This window comes from Nyctereutes procyonoides, unplaced genomic scaffold (genome assembly GCF_905146905.1).
Source record: "Nyctereutes procyonoides isolate TBG_1078 unplaced genomic scaffold, NYPRO_anot_genome, whole genome shotgun sequence".
Lineage (NCBI taxonomy): Eukaryota > Metazoa > Chordata > Mammalia > Carnivora > Canidae > Nyctereutes > Nyctereutes procyonoides.
The window spans coordinates 54,397,035-54,419,851 of record NW_026575142.1 but is presented as its reverse complement, the minus strand read 5'-3'; the positions used below and the strand labels follow the sequence as shown (position 1 = coordinate 54,419,851).

Below are 22,817 nucleotides of genomic sequence, written 5' to 3'. Positions count from 1 at the left end.
CTGCACATGGATAGGGGCAGCTTTACCAAGCAGGCACTTACATTCCAGGCTCATCTTGGAGCTGCAAGACCTAGGTCTCCGCCCACACCACCTGAATCTTACAAGTTGACAGAGAGGCCTTAATGGGGCTCAATCACAGACACCTGTTCAGAGGCTCTCACCACCACCTCCCTCCCTCCAGGCTGTGGCCTTCAAGCAGTGCTCCCTGTGGGAATGGGAGGATGACCATATGTTCCCGGACAGAGGAGAGAGTGATGCCTCCAGGTCCCGGGGTCAGCTTGAGGGTAGGCCAGTGGTCAATCCTCCCCGTGACTTCCTCTACCAACATATGTGATACTTGCAAACGATATGATTACATTTGTGACCTGAGGAACTAAAAGTCAGAGAATTTTTTTTTTTTTACAAAAGCATGTTTATTTAAGTTTGATCTCTTGATACTGTCATACGTGTAAAATATATATAATTTAAAGTCAGGGATATAACAATCAGCTTGGTGTCACCTCCCTCCCACCCTTTTGGTACAGCTTTTCCAACTGGCCTCCATTCCAGCTATTCCCTTCAAAACCCTGGAGTGTGAGGGACAGGGTCACTTCTTGGCAGCTTCTGCCTGGGCTGCCAAATCTGCCTCTTTCTGGGCAGCCAGGAATGCGGCTCGCTCCTTCTGGAAAGCTGCTGGCTCTTCTGAACTGAGGTCCTTCACCACACGAACGCCCAGGGAACGGGCAGAGCCAATGATGGAGCAAACCACAGAGGACAGGGGCACATCCTGCAGGGCGAAGGCCTCATCCTGAGCTTTAACTTGGGCGATCTCATACACATGCTTCAAGGTCACCAGGCCAGCCACCTCCTTCCCTGTTTGCCGGGCCCCCTTCTCAATCCCAGCAGCTGCTTTCAGGAAGTAGGAAACAGTGGGTTGTCCGATCTTGATTTCAAATGTCCTATCAGGCTTCACAAAAATCTTGGTGGGCAAAGGAATACCTATGTAGCAGGTTACCAAGCTATACAGCAGAAATCAAAAGAATCCATGTACACAGAAGATAAGCTAGAGGATTAAAAGGAGGAAAAGTACATTTTTTAAAAACAGCAGCAATACATACATATGATACAATTCTTGTGAAAACCTTAAGAAATTTTCATCTTTTTTAAAGATTTTATTTATTTATTCATGAGAGTCACAGAGAGAGGGCAGAGATGGTAGACAGAGGGAGAAGCAGGCTCCCTGCTGGGAGCCCAATGGGAGGCCTCAATCCAAGGACTGGGGATCATGACCTGAGCCTAACACAGACGTTCAACCACTGAGAGACCCAGGCATCCCAAGAAATTTTCATATCTTACACAAGGAAAACTTTAGAACACTATTGAAGCTTTCAAAAGAACTGAATTAGAAGAGGTCCCTCCTTCCTAAATAGGAAGAAGCAACATCAAAAAGATATCAATTCCCTTAAATTTCTTTATCTTGTAACATGATATTTAAAAAATAACTAACCAGCTTTTGTTGTTTGTGTTTTTGTGATGATGGTATCTTATTTTCACAGTTTGCATGTTTTTCTGTATTGGGACTACAAAGCTAATTTTAAAGTTCATAAATAAACAAGCAATAATAGAGCTCTTTAAAGGAAAGTAATAAAGGGTGTCTCTGTTGACAGATATTAGAATACATTTTATAGCTTCTATGTCTAAAAAGGTGTGCTTTAAAAAATAAATAAAAAAGTGTGCTTTGGTGCATGATGAAACAGACCAATGGTATAGGATAGAAAGCCAAGAAAGAAAGCCAAATATATTAGGAAGTTTACTATATAATGAAAATAACATTTCAAGTCAGCGCAGAAAAGCTGAAATTTGTGGTAAAGGAATCTGGTACCATTGACTGGCTGCCTAAAAGAAAGAAGAAAAAAAAAAAAGAATGCTGGATCCATACTTCATACTTTTGTTAGGGAAACGCTAAACAGATTAAAGATTTAAAGGCAAAATTTGAAACGTAACCGCAAATGAACCCAGAGTAAACACAGGAGAATTATTGGGTAGGAATGGGAAAGGCCTTTCTAGAACTCTAATCTAGAGGACAGAACAGTAGCAATAGATTAATACACCTGCATGCAATTACAGGCTCTTGCCTGGAGGGGAAAACAAGCAAAGTCAAAAGGCATGACAAACAGAAAACAAATTTTGCAGCTCATATCCATATAGGGCTAACCTCCCAAATATAAAAGGAGCTCTTAGAAGGGATGGGGGGGGGGGCAACAAAAACAAAAAAATGGCCATGGGTATGAATAAATAGTTCTCCAAATGCGTTTATTAATAGTCCTCAAACACCTGAAAAGATGCTAAATACCCATTCTTTTTTTGTGTGTGTTTTATCAGCTTTATTGAGATATAATTCACACAACACACAATTCAGCCATTTAAAGCATATGATTCAATAGTTTTTAGCATATTCACAGATATGAAAACCATCACCTCAGTTGATTTTTAGAATAATTTCATCATCTCAGAAAGGAACTCCATATGCTTTAGCTATCAGCCTCTACTCCCCAATCTGCTAACACCCTCCCTAGCCCTAAGAAACCACTAGTCTACTTTTGGACTCTGTAAATTTAGCCATTCTGGACTTTCATATGAATGGAATCACGTAATATGTGTCATACTGTACAATAAGAAGTCCTTTGTGACTGGCTTCCTTCTCTTAGCATAATGTTTTTAAGGTTCATCCATGTTGTAGTATATGCTTCATTCTTATGGTCAAATAATAATCCATTGTATGGATACATCATTATTTGTTTATCTTTTGTCCATTGATGGACGTTAGGTTGCATCCATGTTGTGTCCATTATGAACAATTGTGCTGTGAACATTTGCATTCATATATTTTTATTTCCTTTGAGTATGTACCTAAAAGTGGAGTACTGGGTCATATGATGGTGCTATGTTTAGTCACTTGAGGAACAGCCACTCTGTGTTCCAAAGTGGCTGCGCCATTTCACATTCTCACAAGCAGCACATTGTAAAGGTTCCAATTTATCGCATCTCTGCCAATAGAGATATTGTTATTATGTGACTTTTGGTTCCGGCCATCCTAGTAAGTATGAAGTAGTATATCATTGTGGCTCTGATTTGCATTTCCCTGATGACAAATGCTGTTGAGCATCTTTTCATGTACCAGTAAGAACATATTTGTATAGCATCCTTGAGGAAATGTCTATTCAAAACACTTCCCATTTTGTAATTGGGTTACTCGCCTTTTTGTTATCAAGTTGTAAGAGTTCTCTCTCTCTCTCTCTCTCTCATTATATATTATAATACAAGTTTATTTATAATTTATAAATAATTTATAATATATTATAAATACAAGTTCCCTATCTGATATATGATTTGGAAATATGTTTTTCCTATCCTCTGCTGTTGTTTTTTCACTTTATTGAATGGTATCCTTTGAAGTGTTTTTGATAAAAATAAGAGTTTTTAATTTTGATTAAATCCACTTTATTTTTTTCTTGTTGCTTGTGCTTTTGATGTCATATCTAAGAATCCTTTGTCAAATCCACAGTCATGAAGATACACCCCTATGTTTTCTCATCTAAGAGTTTATAGTTTTGGTTCTCAAATTTATGCCTTTTATCCATTTCAAGTTAATTTTTGTATATAATATGAGGCAGGCGCCCAATTTCATTCTTCTGCATATGGAATTCCATTTGTCTTTTGTCTCTCCCTAGTGTATGGTCTTGGCATCTTTGTTGTTCAGTTGGTCATAGATGTATTATTTTTTGTTTTCAATTCTATTCCGTTTTAACAATGTTAAGCCTTCCAATTCATGGATATGGGATGTTTTTCCACCTATTTAGAACTTTAATTTCTCTAACAATATTCTATATTTTTCAGAGTATGATTTTGGTACTTCTTTTACTATCCCTTAGTATTTTATTCTTTTTGATGTAATTCTGAAAGGAATAATTTTCTTAATTTCATTTTGGATTGTTCATTGCAAATATGTGGAAATAAAATTGATTTTCATGTGTTGATTTTGTGTCCTGAAACTTTGCTGAACTCATCTATTAGTTCTAATAGCATCTTAGTAGATTCCTTAGAATTTCTTAGGTATAAGATCCTGTCATTGGCAAATGGAGGTAGTTTTACTTCTTCCATTCAATATGGATGACTTTCATTTCTTTTTCTTGCCTATTTGCCCTAGTTAGAACCTCCAACACAATGTTATGTGGAAGTAAGGAAAGCAGACAGCCTTGCCATAGTCCTTATCTTAGGAGAAAAGGATTCAGTTTTTCACTGTTAACTATGATATTAGATGTGGGATTTTCGTAGAGGATTTTTATCAGATCTAGGAAATTCCCCTTTATTCTTAGTTTGTTGTTTTTTTTTATCATGAGTGGATGCAGTATTTTATCAATAAGTTTTTTGTATTTATTGAGATGATCATATCAGTTTCATTTTTTATTCTATTGATTAATGAATTATATTAATTGACTTTCAGATGTTAAATCGACCTTGTATTCCTGGGATCGACCTAGTTAGTCATGTTGTAAAAATTTCTTTATGTTACTGTGTTTAATTTGCTGGTGTATTTTGGAGGATCTTTTATCAATAGACCAAAACAGATATTGATCTATAGTTCTCATGTGAGATAGTTGTTTGGTTTTGGTATCAGGATAATACCAGCCTCCTAAAAGGGGCTGGAAAGTGTCTGGCCCCTTTTTATTTTTTGAGAGGAGTTTGTGAAAAATTGATATAAAATTCTTTTTTATAAAAATATTTTATTTATTTATCCATGAGACACAGAGAAAGAGGCAGAGACACAGGCAGAGAGAGAAACAAGCTCCTTGCAGGGAGCCGGATGCAGGACTTGATCCTAGGACTCCAGGATCATACCTGAGCCAAAGGCAGAAGCTCATTTGCTGAGCTACCCAGGAGTCCTGGTATAAAATTCTTTAAAATTGGTAGAGTTCAGCAATAAAACCATCTGGACATCAGCTTTTCTTTGTGAGTAGTTTTTTTAGTTACTAATTCAATCTCTTTGCTTTTATGAGTCTACACAGATTGTCTATTTCTTCCTGAATCAGTTTCAATAGCTTGTATCTTTCTTAGAAATTTGCCCACTCCATCTAAGTCCATCCAACTTGTTGGTACACAATTATTCATAGCATTGTTTTATGATACTTTTTTATTCTTATAAGATCTATAGTAATGCCTTCTCCTTCTTTTTCTGATTGTAGTAACTTGAATCTTTTCTCCTTTTCCTTGGCCAACCTAGCTAAAGGTTTCTAAATATTATTGATCTTTTCAAAGAATCAGCATTTGGTTTCATTGATTTTCTCTATTGTTTTTCTATTATCTCTTTTCATTAATTTCCACTCAAATATTTATTATTATCTTCCTCCTGCTTCATTAGATTTAGCTTACTCTTCTTTTTTCAGTGTCTTAAGATTAAAAGTTAGGTTACTGATTTGAGCCTTTTTTTTTAATGTAAGCCTTAACAGCTACAAATATCCCTGTAAGCAAAGTTTTACCTGTATATCCTAAGTTTTGGTGTGTATATCTTCATTTTCATTCATTTCAAATTATTTTCTGAATTCCCTTTAGATTTCTTCTTGCCCTTTTATTAGTGAAGTTTCTCTAGGGAGAGAAAGAGACTGACAAGACAGAGACAGGGACAGGGACAGGGACAGAGAGACAGAGACAGTGACAGAGAGGGATTTATTGGATTTATTTTAAAAGATTGGCTCATGTGATTGTGGGGGCTGGCATGTTTGAAATCCACAGGGCAGGCTATCAGGCCAGAAACTCGGTAAGAGTTGATGTTTCAATATTGAACTTGAATTTGAATTATCCAGGATAGCAGGTTGGAAACTTTCCTGTTTCTCTGCATGCCCCATAATTTTTTAACAGAAACTGAACGTTTTAAATATATATATATATATATATATATATATATATATATATAGTAGCAATTCTGAGTAATGATCTCTCTTCCCTGAGGCTTATTTGATAAGTGACTGATTGGGTTATCTTGATGAGGTCTATTGCCTGTCCCCCCACGCCCCACCCCAGCATTAAGCCTCTGATGTTGCTTCTCAGGAAGACACAGCTTTGTGTATGCCCACCCTATGTATGTCACCCAGCGATGACAGTGGTATTAGTAGGACTCTCTTCCTCTCTCCCTGACGACTAACAACCTAAAAATTCCACCAACTGCCCAACTATTGCTCTATTGTTTTCAACGATGTCTTTTGTATAAATTGCTCTACAAACTAATCCAATCAAAATGCATCTCCTTTGAAGGAATAGTTTCTGAAGTTCCCACTTGATATGTTATGACCCCAGGAACTCTCTTTCTTGCTGTCTTATTCCTTGGTTCTTTCCTACAACTAGCCAACCTCCAGTCAGGCTGTATCTTTGTTAAACTCACATATCTCCTCCGAGTTGCCTTTCACAACAGCCTCCACTGTTCTTGAGATTGCCCTTAGCCTTGAACTTCTCTAAACTCTTGCAAACGAAATCAGTTCATTTAGGAATTGACTAGAACTATTGGTTTTATGACCTACTTCTCCTCCCAGGCATAATCTCTGTGCCAGGGCTCTAGAGCTGGAGAGAAACCTTCACAATGGGAGCTGAACCCCTGGTGGGTAGCTGAGGGGGCAGCTGGGAACTTGAAATCTCTCAGCTTGCCTCTTCTGGCTCATGACCACACCTCACAAGCCACCTCCTAAGAGCATGATGCACTCAAGGCCAAGTCTCCTTTTCACAAGTGGGAACTAAACATGAAATGAGAATCCATACCCCCCAACTAGACTTGCTGAGGACTTAGCTTCAACAATAGGTACCGAGGCAGATTCAGAACTGCTGAAGCCCTGCTCCTTCTAGAAAGAAAGTTCTCTACTGAGAGTGGAGGGGAGAGGGAGCCCTGTGTTGCTGGATGAAGCAGTCTGAAGTAAATTCTCTATGTCACTAGCTGGGAGGGTAGAGAGAGGGAGTTCAAACACCACAGAATCTGGCCTTTGTTACCTAATTTTTGTAGATGTTCTTAAATAGATTTTTTTCATTTGTTGCTTCCCTTAAGACCATTTCCAAAGGCTTTCAATGGTTATTTTTTTTAATAATTCTTAGAGTTTCACAGGGAAACAGGTCAAGAGGGTTCTTAACACTGAAATGACAGAAGTCAATCCGCTAAACATTTACTCTTAATAAGAAAATTGAAATGGAAAAGTGTGCCAAAATACCATTTTTAATCTATCAGACAACCAAAATCTAAGTGTGTTTCAACACACTCTGTTGGGGACACTGTGAAGAAGCAGGCCTTCCTACACAATTCAAGTTAAGTATAAATTTGTATACTCCCTAGAGGAGGCAGTCACAAAAAATATAAATTACAGAAGCTTTACCCTTTGACCTGTCAGGTCTACTTCTGGAACTTATCTTGCACAGCATTATTTCCAAGAGCAAAATATTAGAAATAATGGAATACCAGAGACTAAATAAAGAATGAAGAAGAGATTTATATAGTGATATGAAAGGAGCTCCAGAACACATTCAGTGAGAAAAAAAAAAAAAGGTGCAAACGAACTTCTATGTGAGAAATTGGGAGGATGAATATTTATTTACTTAAATTTTCATAAATTCTGGAAATAAATCATTGAAAGTAGAGATCAGCACAGAACATGATAGCTTTGGGCAGGGGTAAGAATGAGATTTCACAGTGTTCCTTTGACATTATTTTTCACTTTAACCATGTAAATGTATTACTTATATTAAAAAGCTAAATTTAAAAAATAACCAAAATGGAAAATATCTATTAGGATAAAGTTGCTGGGCACGAGTGGCCTTTGTTATCATCATATTAAAATCCTTGAATTTACAGATAAAGAAATGAAGGTCAAGATAAGAAGAAGGACTTGCCACAAGTGCGCTCCTTAATCCTTATCACCCATTTAGCCCACCCCCCCCACCTCCTCTCCAGCAACCCTCACGTTGTTCTCCATAGTTAAGAGTCTGTTTTATAGTTTGGCTCTATGAAGAGCACCAGCTATTGTACATAGTGATAAATCACTAAATTTGATACCTCAAACTAATATGATGCTGTATGTTAACTAACTGGAATTTAAATAAAAATTTAAAGAAAATGGGACTTGCCATAGGGTACATGGCAAGTTCTTGGCACAACTGATGTGAGGACTCAAATGTTCCAATTCTATATCAGGTCACTGCCCACTTCTGCATATCTGCTTTTGATATTAGGGGATTTTATATTTGACTTTACTACATATTATGGGAAGAAAGTATCATACTGAAAACTAATATATTCTAAGCCTTTTACAATCTGTGGGTACCCTAGGACCACCCTCAACATGTGGCCTGCTTCATAGCAGCCTCCAAATTACCCCTAATGAAGTCATGACAGCTCTATGTGCTAGGAGCTCTTTATTTAAAAAAAAAAAAACAAGTCACAAAAGCAGGCCCCAAGTGGCCACATTCTGCAACATTTTCTTCTTGCAAACACTGTATTGTTTTTATTGTTTCCCAAAGGGCCATCTTAGAAATACTGTCTATGCATTTGTCCACCTTGATAATAGGATGGGCACCCTAACTTCATTCATGTCCTTGGTAACGTGGCAAAACAACCTGTTCCAGAGTTAATAGGGGTGGTGTCTACATTGTCGATTAATAAATCAGAGATAAAAGCAATCAAGAACAAGATTCCACTGAGGCAAGTTAAGAACTTTATGCAAATATTTCTAAATACATTGGTCCTGGCTACTTCTCGAAATGTTGAAGTGGGCATTAATTTTTCTCTGCACAGTCTCTCTTTAAGAAGACTATAGTCTCTGAGGTTCAAAGATTGCTGAGTACACCAGCTCTAGGATTGGGCATGTGATCCAGACAGGACCAAGAAGAATACCCCATCCCTAACCACAGCACAGAGATGTACAGGCATGTAACTCAGCCTAGGCCAAAGACTGACATAAACTTTGCTGGCACTATCAAGAATTTATCCCCTACATTCCTCTGGGGGCTACTAAACTGAAAGAATCCAAGTCTAAAGACTGCAGTGGTGGTCAACTTTACTTGACCAAGTAAAAAGTACAAATACAAACCAACAAAGAGAAATGAGAATCTGAAAGACTCCCAAGAGCGTTTAAGTACCTAAATCTAGCTAAGCCTGAAAATTCATCCATTGAACTTCACAGTTGTACAAAAAGGAAAAAATAAGATTCTGTTTTGGGTGGTTCTTTAGGCTAGATTTGAGTATCTATTTCTTGCAGCTCAATAATCCTGACAGAAAAATTTAATTATGAGGTATAGATACCTTTTCTTAGTTTTAACGTTCTCCAAAATACAGGTTCTATTATTTATTCTTTCTAATATAATCTCTATGAAAACGAAAAGATCATGCTTAAGGAAGCAGATATGCAACACAATATGACCCCTACTTTAATCTCAAATTCTCTGGAGCATTTATAAGTTTTTTGATAGAAGAACAATATCCTAGAGGAAAAAAAAAAACACAAGCAATAACAATTCTTACAATTCTTCTTACAAGTTACAAAGCAATGTCATAACGTTGACAACTTCATCCTCCTACTTCCACAACAAGCTTTTAAGATGGGCAGTGTGTTAATGCTCTCACTTGGAAAATGAACAAAACAAAGTTCCGAAAGTCATCATTTATCCAAAATCACAGAGATAAGGAAGGGAGCAGGCATTGAACACAAGGATCCCAATTTGTTCTTTGTACGTCTATTACACCAGGTTGACTTAGATAAGGACAAACAAAATCTGACTGATAAATTGAAGGATTTAATCTAAATTGCAACTTTTCACTTTCACTGGGGTACTGGAAATCATATGGTTTTCCCTGTACACTTGCAAACCAATAAATCTTTCTGTTCCACGTTTCCTACTGGCCCTGTTCAGAAAACTTGTGTTCACATTATACAGAGATATTGATTTTTCTCACCAATTTAAAAGAAATAATTTTTAAAGTATTATTTATGAAGAATATAAGGGAAAGCCTCTTTCGTTCACAAGAGGAGAGTAAACAATTCTTACCGAGCTGCCTGGGGCTGCTTTAAACGTAATTTAGTTTGACTCAAAAACCATTTACAGAGTTTATGCACTTTGTAAACCCTGCAAACTGGTACTATGTTGTATGGTGGGTAAAGATGAGGAAAATGGTCAAGCAGTAGAAGACAAAGCCCCTACCTGGGGGAGATAAAGGGTGCAGCCCAGTGGGAAGGAGGATGAGTGTATTTCTCAGGATGTAGAATTGTAAACCACTAAATTCCTTCTGTTTTAGGAAGGAAAATAAAGAATCAGCTTTGCACATTAAGTGGCCCAAAATCTGAGGTGGAGATAGAGTCAGAGTTAAATGTGTGCAACTAAGAATAATTCCAAGAACTGCCTGTGCTGATCTCACCATTATTACCCCCAGGGACACACTTCAGCTGTCCTGGACTCCAGATGCCAGAAACTCAGACACTGTTGTCCTCAAGGGTCAGACATTTTTGCCATTAGGCTTGCCTGAAAATAACTCCCATGGGGGTAACTGCTTTCTCGCACTGCTCTTACCTGAAGAAGCTTCTGGTTGGGAGAGTCTAGACCACAGGTCTATGTCCCTGCTGCAAGGAGTGCTGAGAGGTCAAATGTCTGGATCCTGAATTTGAGAATAGTGACACACAATTAAATTGAGGGAAAGTCTTCAAACACAGGAAGGAGAGTAAGGGCCCCTGACATTTTTTAAGCATGGATACATCTACAAAATAGATTAGAGAAAATACAGATTTTATTTATTTATTTGAGAGAGAGGAACGGCACAGTGTGCCAGAGAAAGAGCACGAGTGGGGTGAGGGGCAGAGGGAGAAGCAGACTCCTCACTGAGCTGGGAGTCTCATGCATGGCTTGACCCAGGGATCCTGGGATCATGACCTAGCTGAAGGCAGACACGACTGACTGAGCCTTCCAAGTGCCCCAGATTAGAGAAAATACAAAAGGAAGTTTTTAGCAAGAAATACTACATCGTGACTTATAGGAAAGATTCTTCTGAAGTAAGAAGTGGCAGAGAGGCTGGGGCAATGACTGAGAAAGCCTGGATGGGAGGCAGAGTTTCGACAGCAAAGGTGTGCTCCCAACCCCCTACTAGCTCCAATCCCTTTTTTAATTTAATTTAATTTAATTTAATTTAATTTAATTTTATTTTATTTTATTTTATTTTATTTTATTTTATTTTATTTTATTTTATTATTTTTTTATTTTATATTTATTTTTTCTTTCCAATCCCTTTACAAAAGTTTTCCACATCCCTTTGCTCTCTACTCCTTGGATATTTCAGATGAAGCAAGTGTGAACCAAAGATTTTAGAAGCCTTCAAGATAGTTTATTCTGTTTTGTTTTGTTTTGTTTTGTTTGTTTTTAAAGATTTTATTTATTTATTCATGAAAGACCCAGAGAGAGAGGAAGAGACACAGGCAGAGGGAGGAGAAGCAGGCTCCATGCAAGGAGCCCGATGTGGGACTTGATTCTGGGAATCTGAGATCAGGCCCTGAGCTAAAGGCAGACACTCAACCACTGAGCCACCCAGGTATCCCAGGATAGTTTTATAGAGACAATAATACTAAAAGGTATTTTGTCCCACCACGGTCTCAGATATCAGGCTCATAGATGTCAAATTCTAAGTTGAATCCAAGTGTACTGAAATAGATTGGTCAATGTATAAAACAAAAACTCCGAAATACAAGAGTAACATCTAAAAGTCTGATGAGGAGCCATCAGAGCCCGTGTACGCTCCACGTTTTGAAGGGCTCCCCTAAGTACTGAATTTTGATAGCTCTGAGTTGGCGGATAGCTGGATCTGAAGAAAGCTTTCATCCGCAGTTTAAACACATGACAAGCAAGCATTACAGAAAAGAGGCAGATTCTACCAAAGGAGACACTGGTTCCATGATTACCATGGCCTCTGGGAAGGTGCATGACACCAGGCCCCAGTGCTCACTGACATTCTAGGCTACTCTTCCCAAAGCAATGACTAACTTCCAGGTGGACTGTTGACCCAGCCTGTTCCTAGTGCATTTAAGCTTTTATATATTTGGATTTAAAAGAGACAATAGATCATACTCTAGCTTCCTGGGTATCGAGCATACATATTTATTTACATGGTAATTTTATAATTTTCTGAAATGTACTCAGCTAAAAAGAATATCAGGTATTATTATTTAAAATGGAATGCTATAGAATGATTATTTTAAAATTATTTAGATACAAATATTTAACAAAAATAACATAAACATGAATATCTAAACATAACTGGTAAAATGAATACTATATGGGGCACCTGCCTGGCTCAATCAGTAGACCAAGCAACTCTTGGTCTTGTGGTTGGGAGTTCAAGCCCCACGTTGGGTGTAGAGATTACTTAAAAATAAAATCTTATAAAAATGAATGAATGAATGAATGAATGAGTGAGTGAATTAATATATATAAAGTGAATACTGGGTAATGCTATGGAGAAACGTAGAATACTAAATATATTTAATATATCAGTTATATTTTTGAATGTACAAAAAAATGTAAGGATATGCCAGATTTTAACAATGATTTTATTTAGGTGTTTGGATTTTTTTTATTTGATTTTTACTCTCTATTTCTCTATATTATGCTGGATGTTCTAAATCATCTATAATGCATATATGTTACATTAGTAATCAGAAAAGTAACAGTGAAGGCTTAGTTTAGGGTGTCAAAGTCACAATTACTTGGGTACAATGTAAAATACATGATAATTTATTAATGTCTTAAATATATGTAATTCCCAAAAACTTTTCTTTTTTTTTAAGGTTTATTTATTTATTTTAGAGAGAGAAAGGGAACATGCACATGCACACATGTGGTGTGGAGGGACAGATTCAAAGACATACATATTTTTCCACAGGCAACATTCCTAAATTTGGGATGCCTAAAGTGATGATATCTTGTAATGCTCCCACCAGGTAGTGGTGGGGATTGTTCATTGCCTGCCCAAGTGCAAGCATCAAAATCAACCATATTTGACCCTCACAAAACGGTGTCTGCAGCTCTGAAGAAAGCCCTAGAGTGAAGAGTAAAGCGCTCTGGAGAAATGCAACAATTCTCCTAATGGTACAGAGGTTGATATTGCAAGAAACATCACAGATGACTTTGAGTCCAAAAACAATCCAAACAAGTCAGACTCCAAATGTGGAGAAGCTTCAGGAAAATATAACTAATTACCTTGTTTGTGTTTTCATTTCTTAGATATGTACAAAGGGATATGCAATTTTATAAACTGCCACAAAAGACTTAAAAAGCTCTATCAATAAATATAAAATGAAATGTGAAGTGGTATGAAGTCATGTCTTATTTTTTGGCAATAGATTTCTCTGTTATTAAATGATAATGAAGCATATTACAATCAATGGTGTCTGGATACAATAAAACTGGGTAATAGTCTATTCTGTTTTGTTTTTGTTTTTGTTAAAGATTTTATTTATTTATTCATGAGAGACATGGAGACAGAGAGAGGCAGAGACATAGACAGAGAGAGAAGCAGGCTCCTTGCAGGGAGCCCAATGTAGGACTTGATCCGGGGGCTCCAGGATCATGCCCTGGGCCCAGGGGAGGCGCTCAACCGCTGAGCCACCCGTGTGTCCCATTTTGTTTTGTTTTGTGTTGTTTTTTTCACTCTCCTGTTACCTGAAATACTTCAGCATGCTGCCTTAGGAATAAGGCATTCTCTTGTAAAATTGTGGCACTATTACTACATCTCAGAAAATGAACAGTACTTCCATAATGCCATCTAATATCTAGTGCATATTCATACTTCTCCAATTGTCCAACAACATTCTTCAAGTTTTTTTTCCCCTTAAACCAGTATTCAATCAAGTTTCATGTCTTGCCTTTGACTAAAATTGTTATTTTTATTAGCATTGTCTACCAACTATTCAGTAGGGACACATTTATTTTGTTTTAACTCTCATCCCATCACCATCCCTATCTTTTCTTTTTTTTTTTTTTTTAAGATTTCATTTATTTATCCATGAGAGACACAGATAAAGAAGCAAAGACATAGGCAGAGGGAGAAGCAGGCTCCCTTCGGAGCCTGATACAGGATTTGATCCCAGGACCCCAGGATCACGACCTGAGCCAAAGGCAGATGATCAATCACTGAGTCACCCAGGTGCCCCCCTATCCGTATCTTTTAAGGCATTGCTGTTCATTTAGTTTCATCCTGGTTTTATATTATGGGATTCTTTAAGATATGAAACACTTAGAAGACTTATGAAGAGACTTGCATACCTGGAATCTACATTATTCTATTTAGTGAGTTTCTTAATCTTTCAGAGGTAAGAATGAATAGAAAATCAATTCTGAACTGAACTTTTGAATTGCAGCAGGATGAGGTTACTGTTAAAGAACAACTAAATTGCTCCCTGGAACAATGAGTGCATACACCAGAACTCCCAGGTACCTGCAGAAGCATTGCCCTTTGAACATTCAGTGTAATGCCCCATGAGTGTTTCCAGTTGATCTAACTGTGTAACATCTTTATTTTGATGAAATATTCCAATCTTCTTTTTTTAATATTTTATTTATTTAATCATGAGAGACACACAGAAAGAGATGGAAACATAGGCAGAGGGAGAAGCAGGGTCCCTGCAAGGAGCCCGATGTAGGACTTGATTCTAGGACCCCAGGATCACACTCTGAGCCAAAGGCAGATGCTCAACCACTGAGCCACCCAGGTGTCCCTATTCCAATCTTCTTATTGCCACATTGAAAATAGCTCCCTTCAAATTTTCTTTAGGCAAGAATTCATACTTTGAACATAATGTTCACATTTTGGAAAAAACAACATTTCATGATGAATGATATTTTTTTTCAACAAAGAACTTGCCTTTCCATTACTGTATAAAATGATTTAGTGCTGGTATGAAAAAAAGTAAACACAGACTTGAGGGGAGCGTATGGACTAAAGAATAAAAATTGAATCTTTAAGTTAGTAGGCATATTTGTTATTATGCTTTTATTTATGTTAAAGCCAAAAAATGAGTATAGTGGAGATTTTCAAAGGTACCATATTATTTGTTATTGGCTGAAATAATTTTCTATCAAGTGTGCCAGAATATTTAAATGAAATTGTCTGGCAACCCTAGTGCTAAAAATATGTTGAACAGACATCCAAAGAAGACGATGGCCAACAGGCACATGAAAAGATGTTCAACATCACTTACCATCAAGGAAATGCAAATCAAAACCACAGTGAAATATCACCTCACTATACTAGTTGTATATTTCTATTTTAAGTCATTTGGAATGAATGTTTTTGTCTACTTCTAGCTATCAGTAGGATTTCCTATGAGACATCTAGACAGTGGAATTCTGAGTTTTTCTGCATATAAAAATCATTCCTTATTTACTTGATAGTAAACAATAAGCTAACCCAGAAATGTGCAACAGGCAGTAATGTCTAAGCATTTATTTAGCATAATCCCTTTATTAGATTATTATACAGATATACTATGTTAAACAGTTTCACAGTTCAATTGATATGTTATTACATAAATGGATAAACTCCACCAAAAAACATTCTCTTTTCTTCTGTTTTACTATCCACCCAAAATAATAATTTTAAAAATTCAAATATGTGATCCTAGAATGGAAGCTTCTTCAATTATGTGTCTAAGAGCCAATCTTACTACCTAAGCACCAGAGTATCTCAGTGAGCAAGTAAGTCAAAGTCATTTCTATTTTTGGGGATTCTCAGTTGGTTGCAGAATTAAAAAAAATGCCAAAATATGGCTACAAAACTGATTTATATAAAGGTTTACATTTAACAAATTAATTGTTTAGAAAATTCAATCATTATACATATGATATCTTAGAGATATCATCAAAAATATGTTTTGGGGGCCCATCATTACGAGAGATCATGGACTCTTCAACTGCCAGTGTCTCAAAAGTCCTGCCAGACACACATTCACTTCATTAAATACATAGATTTTTTGATTCCCCTATCATCTTCACTTCCTATATAAACTATTCTCAACTACTTACTGTATATAACTCTTGTGTCAATTTCTATGTAAACAATTGCCACAGTAAAGGACCAAACTTTGACATAATAACATCCATAGCACTAGAAAATCATTGGAATGTTTGCATCAGTTTCTTGTTCTACACAACTTTTGATAGCACAAATCATTTTATTCATTCATTTATTTATGCATTTATCTATTATTTTGAGAGAGAGAGAGAAAGAGAGAGAGAGAGAGAGAGAGAACATGAGCGGGGAGTGGGGAAAGGGCAGAGGGAGAAGCAGAAGCAGACTCCCTGCTGAGCAGGGAACCAGACACATGGGGCTCTATCCCAGCACCCCAGGATCGTCACCTGAGCCAAAGGCAGATGCTTAACCAACTGAGCCACCCAGGTGCCCCAGGACAAAGCATTTTATATCTTTAGTATACTATTTCAATTTTGTGGAGACCATTGGATTTCATAAGAACATAAACTAGAGTTTAAAAATCCACAGTAATATTGACATTTTATCATTTTTTTAAATCCCAAAGAAATGTCTCTTATTTCACAAGGTATAGGTCATGATTCAATTTCCTGCTTTGAGCCCATCCCTGTCCATCTATATATAGCTGATCCCTACTCACTCTTATCATCTCCCTTCAGCCTCACAAGAAAGTTAATCTTATATCAAATCTAAACATAATCCTTCAAACCATGACTTAAATCTTACTCTTCTTCCTTAGAAAACTCACATCATCTTTCTTTTCTGCTTCCTCAACAGCAGAGCTGCTTCCTTTCTCTTCACACGTAAATAAGCATAAATCTCTCTCTCTCTCTTATTACTAGAAAATAGATGTTCTAATTGTCATGGTTTTCTAGCCCCCTCTAATCTCCCTGATTTCCTCTGTAACCGACTTCTTTGTAAGTTGCCAACATTTTCTCCTTCTCCTCCTCTTACCCCACTGCTGTATGAGCCTGTCCCTATCTCTCTGGGAAAATTTTTCTCACAAGGATGATCAGTTACCCCACCATTCCTAACAAAAGGAATACCTTTCAGCCTTGATCTTACTTTATTTCTCTGATGTATATAGAAGTCTGGACCAGACTTCTCTTGAAATTGTCTCCTGGAACATTCCCATGATACAATTCTTGTCTATTTTTCCCTCCATATCTGTGGCCAACTTCTCAACCTCCTGTCAAGATTTCATTTCCCACAGCTACCCCTTAAAATATGGTGTTTCTCAGAGTTCCACCTTTGTTCCTCTTTCCCTCTTACAATATCTAATCCCCCTGGGTGGCCCCATCTACTCTTTCGATTTTAGTTACCATCATGCTGATAAAGCTCAGATCTATTCTAACCTAGATGTCTTCCCAAGGTACCTGGTCCCACCAAATACCCTTTGTACCTTTCTGTTTCCTTATTCAGGGACCACATTAGGCCCCATACAGTCACTCAATACTTTTTACTATCTCTCCAAACCTCCTCCCTTTTCAGTCAATAGAACCAGCACCTTACCTAATCCAAAACACAAAAATTATACTTGGTACTTCCCTCTTCCCTACTCTTCACATCTGATTGGTCACCAAGACCTGTTGAGTCTTTCCACAAAAGGTCTCCCAGTTCTGTCAGATGCTATCCTCCTGAACAGTTCCTGAAGCTTCAGAATCTTTCCATCTACATTACCTGCCCAGCTCTTCTCCCTGCCCACAGTTTATATTTACCTCTAATATTTCTACCACAATGCTACCAGGGTGATCTTTCTAAAATGCAGAGCTGATCAAGGTATTTCTCATTTCCACTATGGATTAAACAGTCCATTGGCTTCCTACAGTCTTCAAAATAAAATATCAACTCCTGGGCATGGCCCTCTACAGCCTGGCACTGCCAATCTCTGCAGCCTGTCTTTTACCACATTTGCCTTGCAGCCTACATTTTAGTCCTACTGAAATGTATATACCAAATACTGACATTTCAATCATATTGAAATAAATGCTCTGAATGAATCCCTGAAAAGCCATGCTTTTTCAAACATTTGCACCTCTACACATCCTTCTCTCCTGACTCAGCTTCAGCATCATCCATGATGATGCCCTGGGGGACATCCCTCTTAAGGGACTGGGGAAAGTTTCCTGTTGTGTATTCTCATAGCTCATTGAACTGATCTTAGCTATATGATTGTCTTATTGTTTTATGAGAGTATATGTATTTACCAGTGCACTCTCCAGGCAGATGGATTCAGTGTACATGAGGGCATGGATCCTATTTTCTTCATATCCCTATTGTCTTTCTCAATGACTGGCACATACTACATACTCCATCAATGTTGAATGAATGAATATAAGCACTACTTAACTAATGCTCCTTTGTGGTTAGTCATATGATAAATACATATGATCTTACTAACTGCACAAATATTTTACTTTGTATGGATTATAGATGGATGTATGAATGAAAAATAAATCAGGAATTTGTAAGCTAGACTTTCCTACAGTGGACATTAGCGTCTTTGTCCATAATTTTATATGTATGCTCATACACAGACACACTTGCAGAAAAGTTTCTTATTCTGTAGGAAAACAAAATATTGTTTTAGAAGGCACTGATAAAATTATTAAAAAGGTTTATGAATGGGAGAGACAGTTAGTCATACCTAGGCACATGTTACCGGGACATGCAGATTAAAAAGTCCTATCTAAGTAAAAAGTCTTGTACTGATGTTTCTGAGATTACAATTCCTTTTTAAGTAATAGTCTAGTAAAGAGAAACAGTACATATATGTCTCTTTAAAATGTTATTTTAAATAGCCAAATGCATCTTTGAGGCTTCAGGGAATATTAGAATTAATATTGAGACTCAGTGAAAAATATCTCAGATAAAATCATGTAGCCTGTAAATGGAAGTCATAAGATATTAAAATTTAAAAAACTAAGTATATCTCACTCTTTTATTAGGAATGATAAGTTTAGCTTAATATTTTGTAGCCTCTAGGGCCTCTTCTGTAATTTTACAGCCTCACTTAGACTTGCAAGACAAAAATAAAAAGAATAGGGATTCTACGTGGTACCCATTCACAATGAGACTTTTTAATGTTAGTGTAATGGGTACCACAGGGGCAGTTTACACTTCATCTGCTTCCAGCATTAAATTCCTGTCAAGCAGAATCCCAGGGAATACAACTTATGTGCCATTAAACCATCAGGGTCCCTTAATAAAGTAGAAACCTATAGTTAGATAATGCCAGCCATGGTTTAATCATTCTGAGGAGAACTAAACCACCAGGTCACAAGAAAATTTACCCAGAAAAACAAAGGCTTCCCTTCCATGTCTAACACCACCACTATGAGGGCTCTTTACTCCCATTTTTCTGGTGATACCACATCTGACATGCAGAAGTCAGGCCAAGAGATAGTAAGATGACACAGATGTGTCTACAGTAAGACTACTGACCCCTACCATGCTGTGCTGTATTATAATGTCTTTCATTCATATCAATTCAATGCATACAATGCACTCCATGAAAAATGAGGCAGAACACAATGAGCAATACGTGACACATTTTAGATTAAGTGCCCTGACTCAGGTCACTAAGTATTCTTCTTTAATCATTGGAAATGTTTCATACTCCAAGAGAAATTTGATGCTCATGCTTAAATATAATTTGACATTCTAAGAATTCTTATTTACTCATGATAATAAAAACAACCTCTACAACTTAACTAATGAAATATACAGTTTGTTAAATGCTTTCATATATATTTCATTGATCTCCCCAGTAATATGGGTCTTTTTAATTTTTTTTAATGTTAGAGTTGTATAGCGTAAGTGATATCACATTAATTTGAAAGTTTACATGCAAACTAACTGGTAGATCCTAAAATTGATCCCATGACTTTCACCAACTCCAATGTTCTTTCCATTACTGAATTCTGCAATGTTGTTGAAGACACAATATTAGAATGAGTATATATTTTTTTCTTCAACAAAGTTATTTAGAGTAACTATATCACTTCAGGGTTTCTAAAGATTGATTGATTGATTGATTGATTGATTGATTGATGTGTGTGTGTGTGTGTGTGTGTGTGTGAGAGAGAGAGAGAGAGAGGGAGAGAGAGAGAGAGGAGGGGGTGGGCAGAAGGAGAGGGAGATAGAAACTTTAGCAGACTCCTCGCTGAGTTCAGTCAGATGTGGGGCTCCATCTCAAGACTCTGAGATCAAGACCTGAGTTGAAACGAAGAGTCGGATTCTTTTTTTTTTTTTAAGATTTTATTAATTTATTCATGAGAGACACACACACCGAGAGAGAAGCAGAGACAGAGGCAGAGAGAGAAGCAGGCTCCATGCAGGGAGCCCAATGTGGGACTCGATCCTGAGACCAAGGGATTACACCCTGAGCTGAAGGCAGATGCTCAACTGCTGAGCCACCCAAGCATCCCCGAGGAGTCTGATTTTTAACCGACCATGGCACCCTGAGTCCCCAGGTTAGGATTTGAATTGTATTTGCCTTGTCAGGACATGCTTCCATTCCAGGAAGAGGACCCAAATTTTTGATACTCTAAATAAGAAGTAGAAACCATCATTAAAGGATAAATAAGTTGAAGAGATGAAGGAAGAAAGGGAGGAAGGAAGGCAGGGTGGAGGGGAGAGCATGTATTTCATTTGCAAGAAAAGAAATGGTGCACTAGAGACCTAAAACAATCTACCTTTAAAAACCTTTAGCTCTTCTTAGGAAATTTTAGGTAAGATTCTTTGTGTGCAAATATGCATGATTTTCTGGGGAAATGAATGTAAGGCTTTTATCTATTGCAGCCCACTGTAGAATCATCAGATGTGTACATATTCTTGAATAAGAAACTATTTGTGCAGGAGACAGAAAATAAATGGGCAAAATGTTCTAGGAGTAAGAAGAAGCAACTGAATAAAGCAAAAAGGAATCCTGGAGGGGTTTATGGAAATCATGGAATCTGCATTGGATCTGGAAAGGTTGAGTTTTGTTTGATGGGAAGGGAAAAAAAGGGGAGGGCATTTCCTGCTAAGAAAAAGGTAGGAGCAAACACACACACACACACACACACACACACACACAAATGCATGTTGGGGAGAATGCAGATGCGGCACTGAAGGAGATCTTAGATTGTGCTTAAGGGTTAGGGGGTCTGAGTACTAAATGAGGGGGCACTGAGCAGAAAGCAAATCCATTTTCTACTTTTGAAAGCAGTGTTTGTTGTCTTCAGTAAGAACAACACCAGAACCTGTGAGCTACAAAAAAAAAAAAAAAAAAAATCGTTTGTTTTCCCCTCTTGATTATATGAAGGAGAAACTTAAGCCCTAAAGCTGGTTTCCAGCTCTGGCCTTCCTCTCAGTTCTTAAACATGAAGTCTAGGCCACAGTTATAGAAAGTCTAGGCCTCCATTATAGAAATCCTCAATAACTACTTGTGCTATCAGGTAAGCTTCCTGCCTCACTGTCATAGACAATTTGGTCATTTCCTCCATCGAAAAAATTCAATACTTTCCCCTAAATTTACGGATAAAGCACACCACACCTCAAAGTATAGTTGGTTTTTGTTTAGTGTGGGTTCTAATGATATCTCTCTGAACAAGCTGAGTTAACCTGCTGATTTCACCCATTCTCATTTCTTTCTGAGCACCATTTACACATTCATTCCTGAGACATTTTAAATGCATGCAGTTCAAGAAAACTGAATTTAGTGAAGTCACCTGTGTCAAGAGTAAATTTATTTTATCTTTTTCATTAATGTTTTAGTCCAGCCCTAAAGTCTTTAAGGGAAGAATTAACTATTTTGTAGAAATAACTTTAGAAACTTAAGTTTCCTTGGTTAGATGAGCTCTGAAGTCCTTCTCTAAATATTCCGTTTTATGTTCTCAAATTTTTCTTCAGAGAAAAATAATTCCTATATATTCCAGTTCTTTTTACATCGCCTTACTATGTTTGTGACTGTATCCTAGATTACTAGATACTGTGTAATTCCACTTTCTATAGGGATTAAGTAAATTCTAAAATCAGCACAGAAGGTGAACACCTCATATTCCAAATTACTCTGTATGGGTGTATATGTATGTATACATATTGTATAGGGATTAACTAAGTTCTAAAATCAGCACAGAAGGTGAAAATCCCACATTCCAAATTACCCTATATGTGCATATGTGTATGTGTAAGTATTTGTCATACTATGGTAATTTAAAGTAGTGCCTACCAAAGACACAGCGAGAAAGACAGAAACTCATGAATTATAGAATGAAAAACATAAGGGGTTTAAAATTAGTTATTTAAAATGTCATTTGATGGGGCACCTGGGTGGCTCAGTTGGTTAAGCGTCTGACTTTGGCTCAGGTCGTGATCTCCAGGTCCTGGGATTCAGCCCCCGCTCAGTGGGGAACCTGCTTCTCCCTCTTTCTCTGCCTGTTGCTCCCCCTCTACCTGTGTTCTCTCTCTGTCAAACAAAGAAATAACATTCTTAAAATAAAATAAAATAAAACGTCATTTGCTGAAATTTTGTTATATATCTAATTACAGGACCCTGCAGTGACAGTAGTACATTCATAAGGAGGTAGTACATTGAGAAATTACTTTCTTTGTATTAAAATTTAATGTGATTATGCTAATTAGTTATCCATCTGCTTCTACCTCCAAATTGATTGTATATTCTGAGACACTGGGGTACAAAATATACAAACTGTATTTCCCAGACTCCCATGCCAGCTGGCTGGCTGAGAAGTTCTGCCTACGGGCAGCACTCTGTGGTACTGGAAGGGGGGCAGGTGGA

The 22,817-nt window shown here is 37.2% G+C and overlaps 1 protein-coding gene across 1 annotated transcript in view; it reads right to left on the bottom strand.

Moving 5' to 3' along the window:
• Positions 1-477: 477 nt before the first annotated feature.
• The window catches only part of LOC129498457 (39S ribosomal protein L11, mitochondrial-like), a 39,345-nt gene continuing 17,005 nt past the window's right edge, over positions 478-22,817 (bottom strand). The window contains exon 2 of the mRNA XM_055307765.1: positions 478-998. Within this exon, the coding sequence (XP_055163740.1) occupies positions 587-998 (412 nt within the window). The 3' untranslated portion in view covers positions 478-586. The remainder of the gene's footprint in view (positions 999-22,817) is intronic.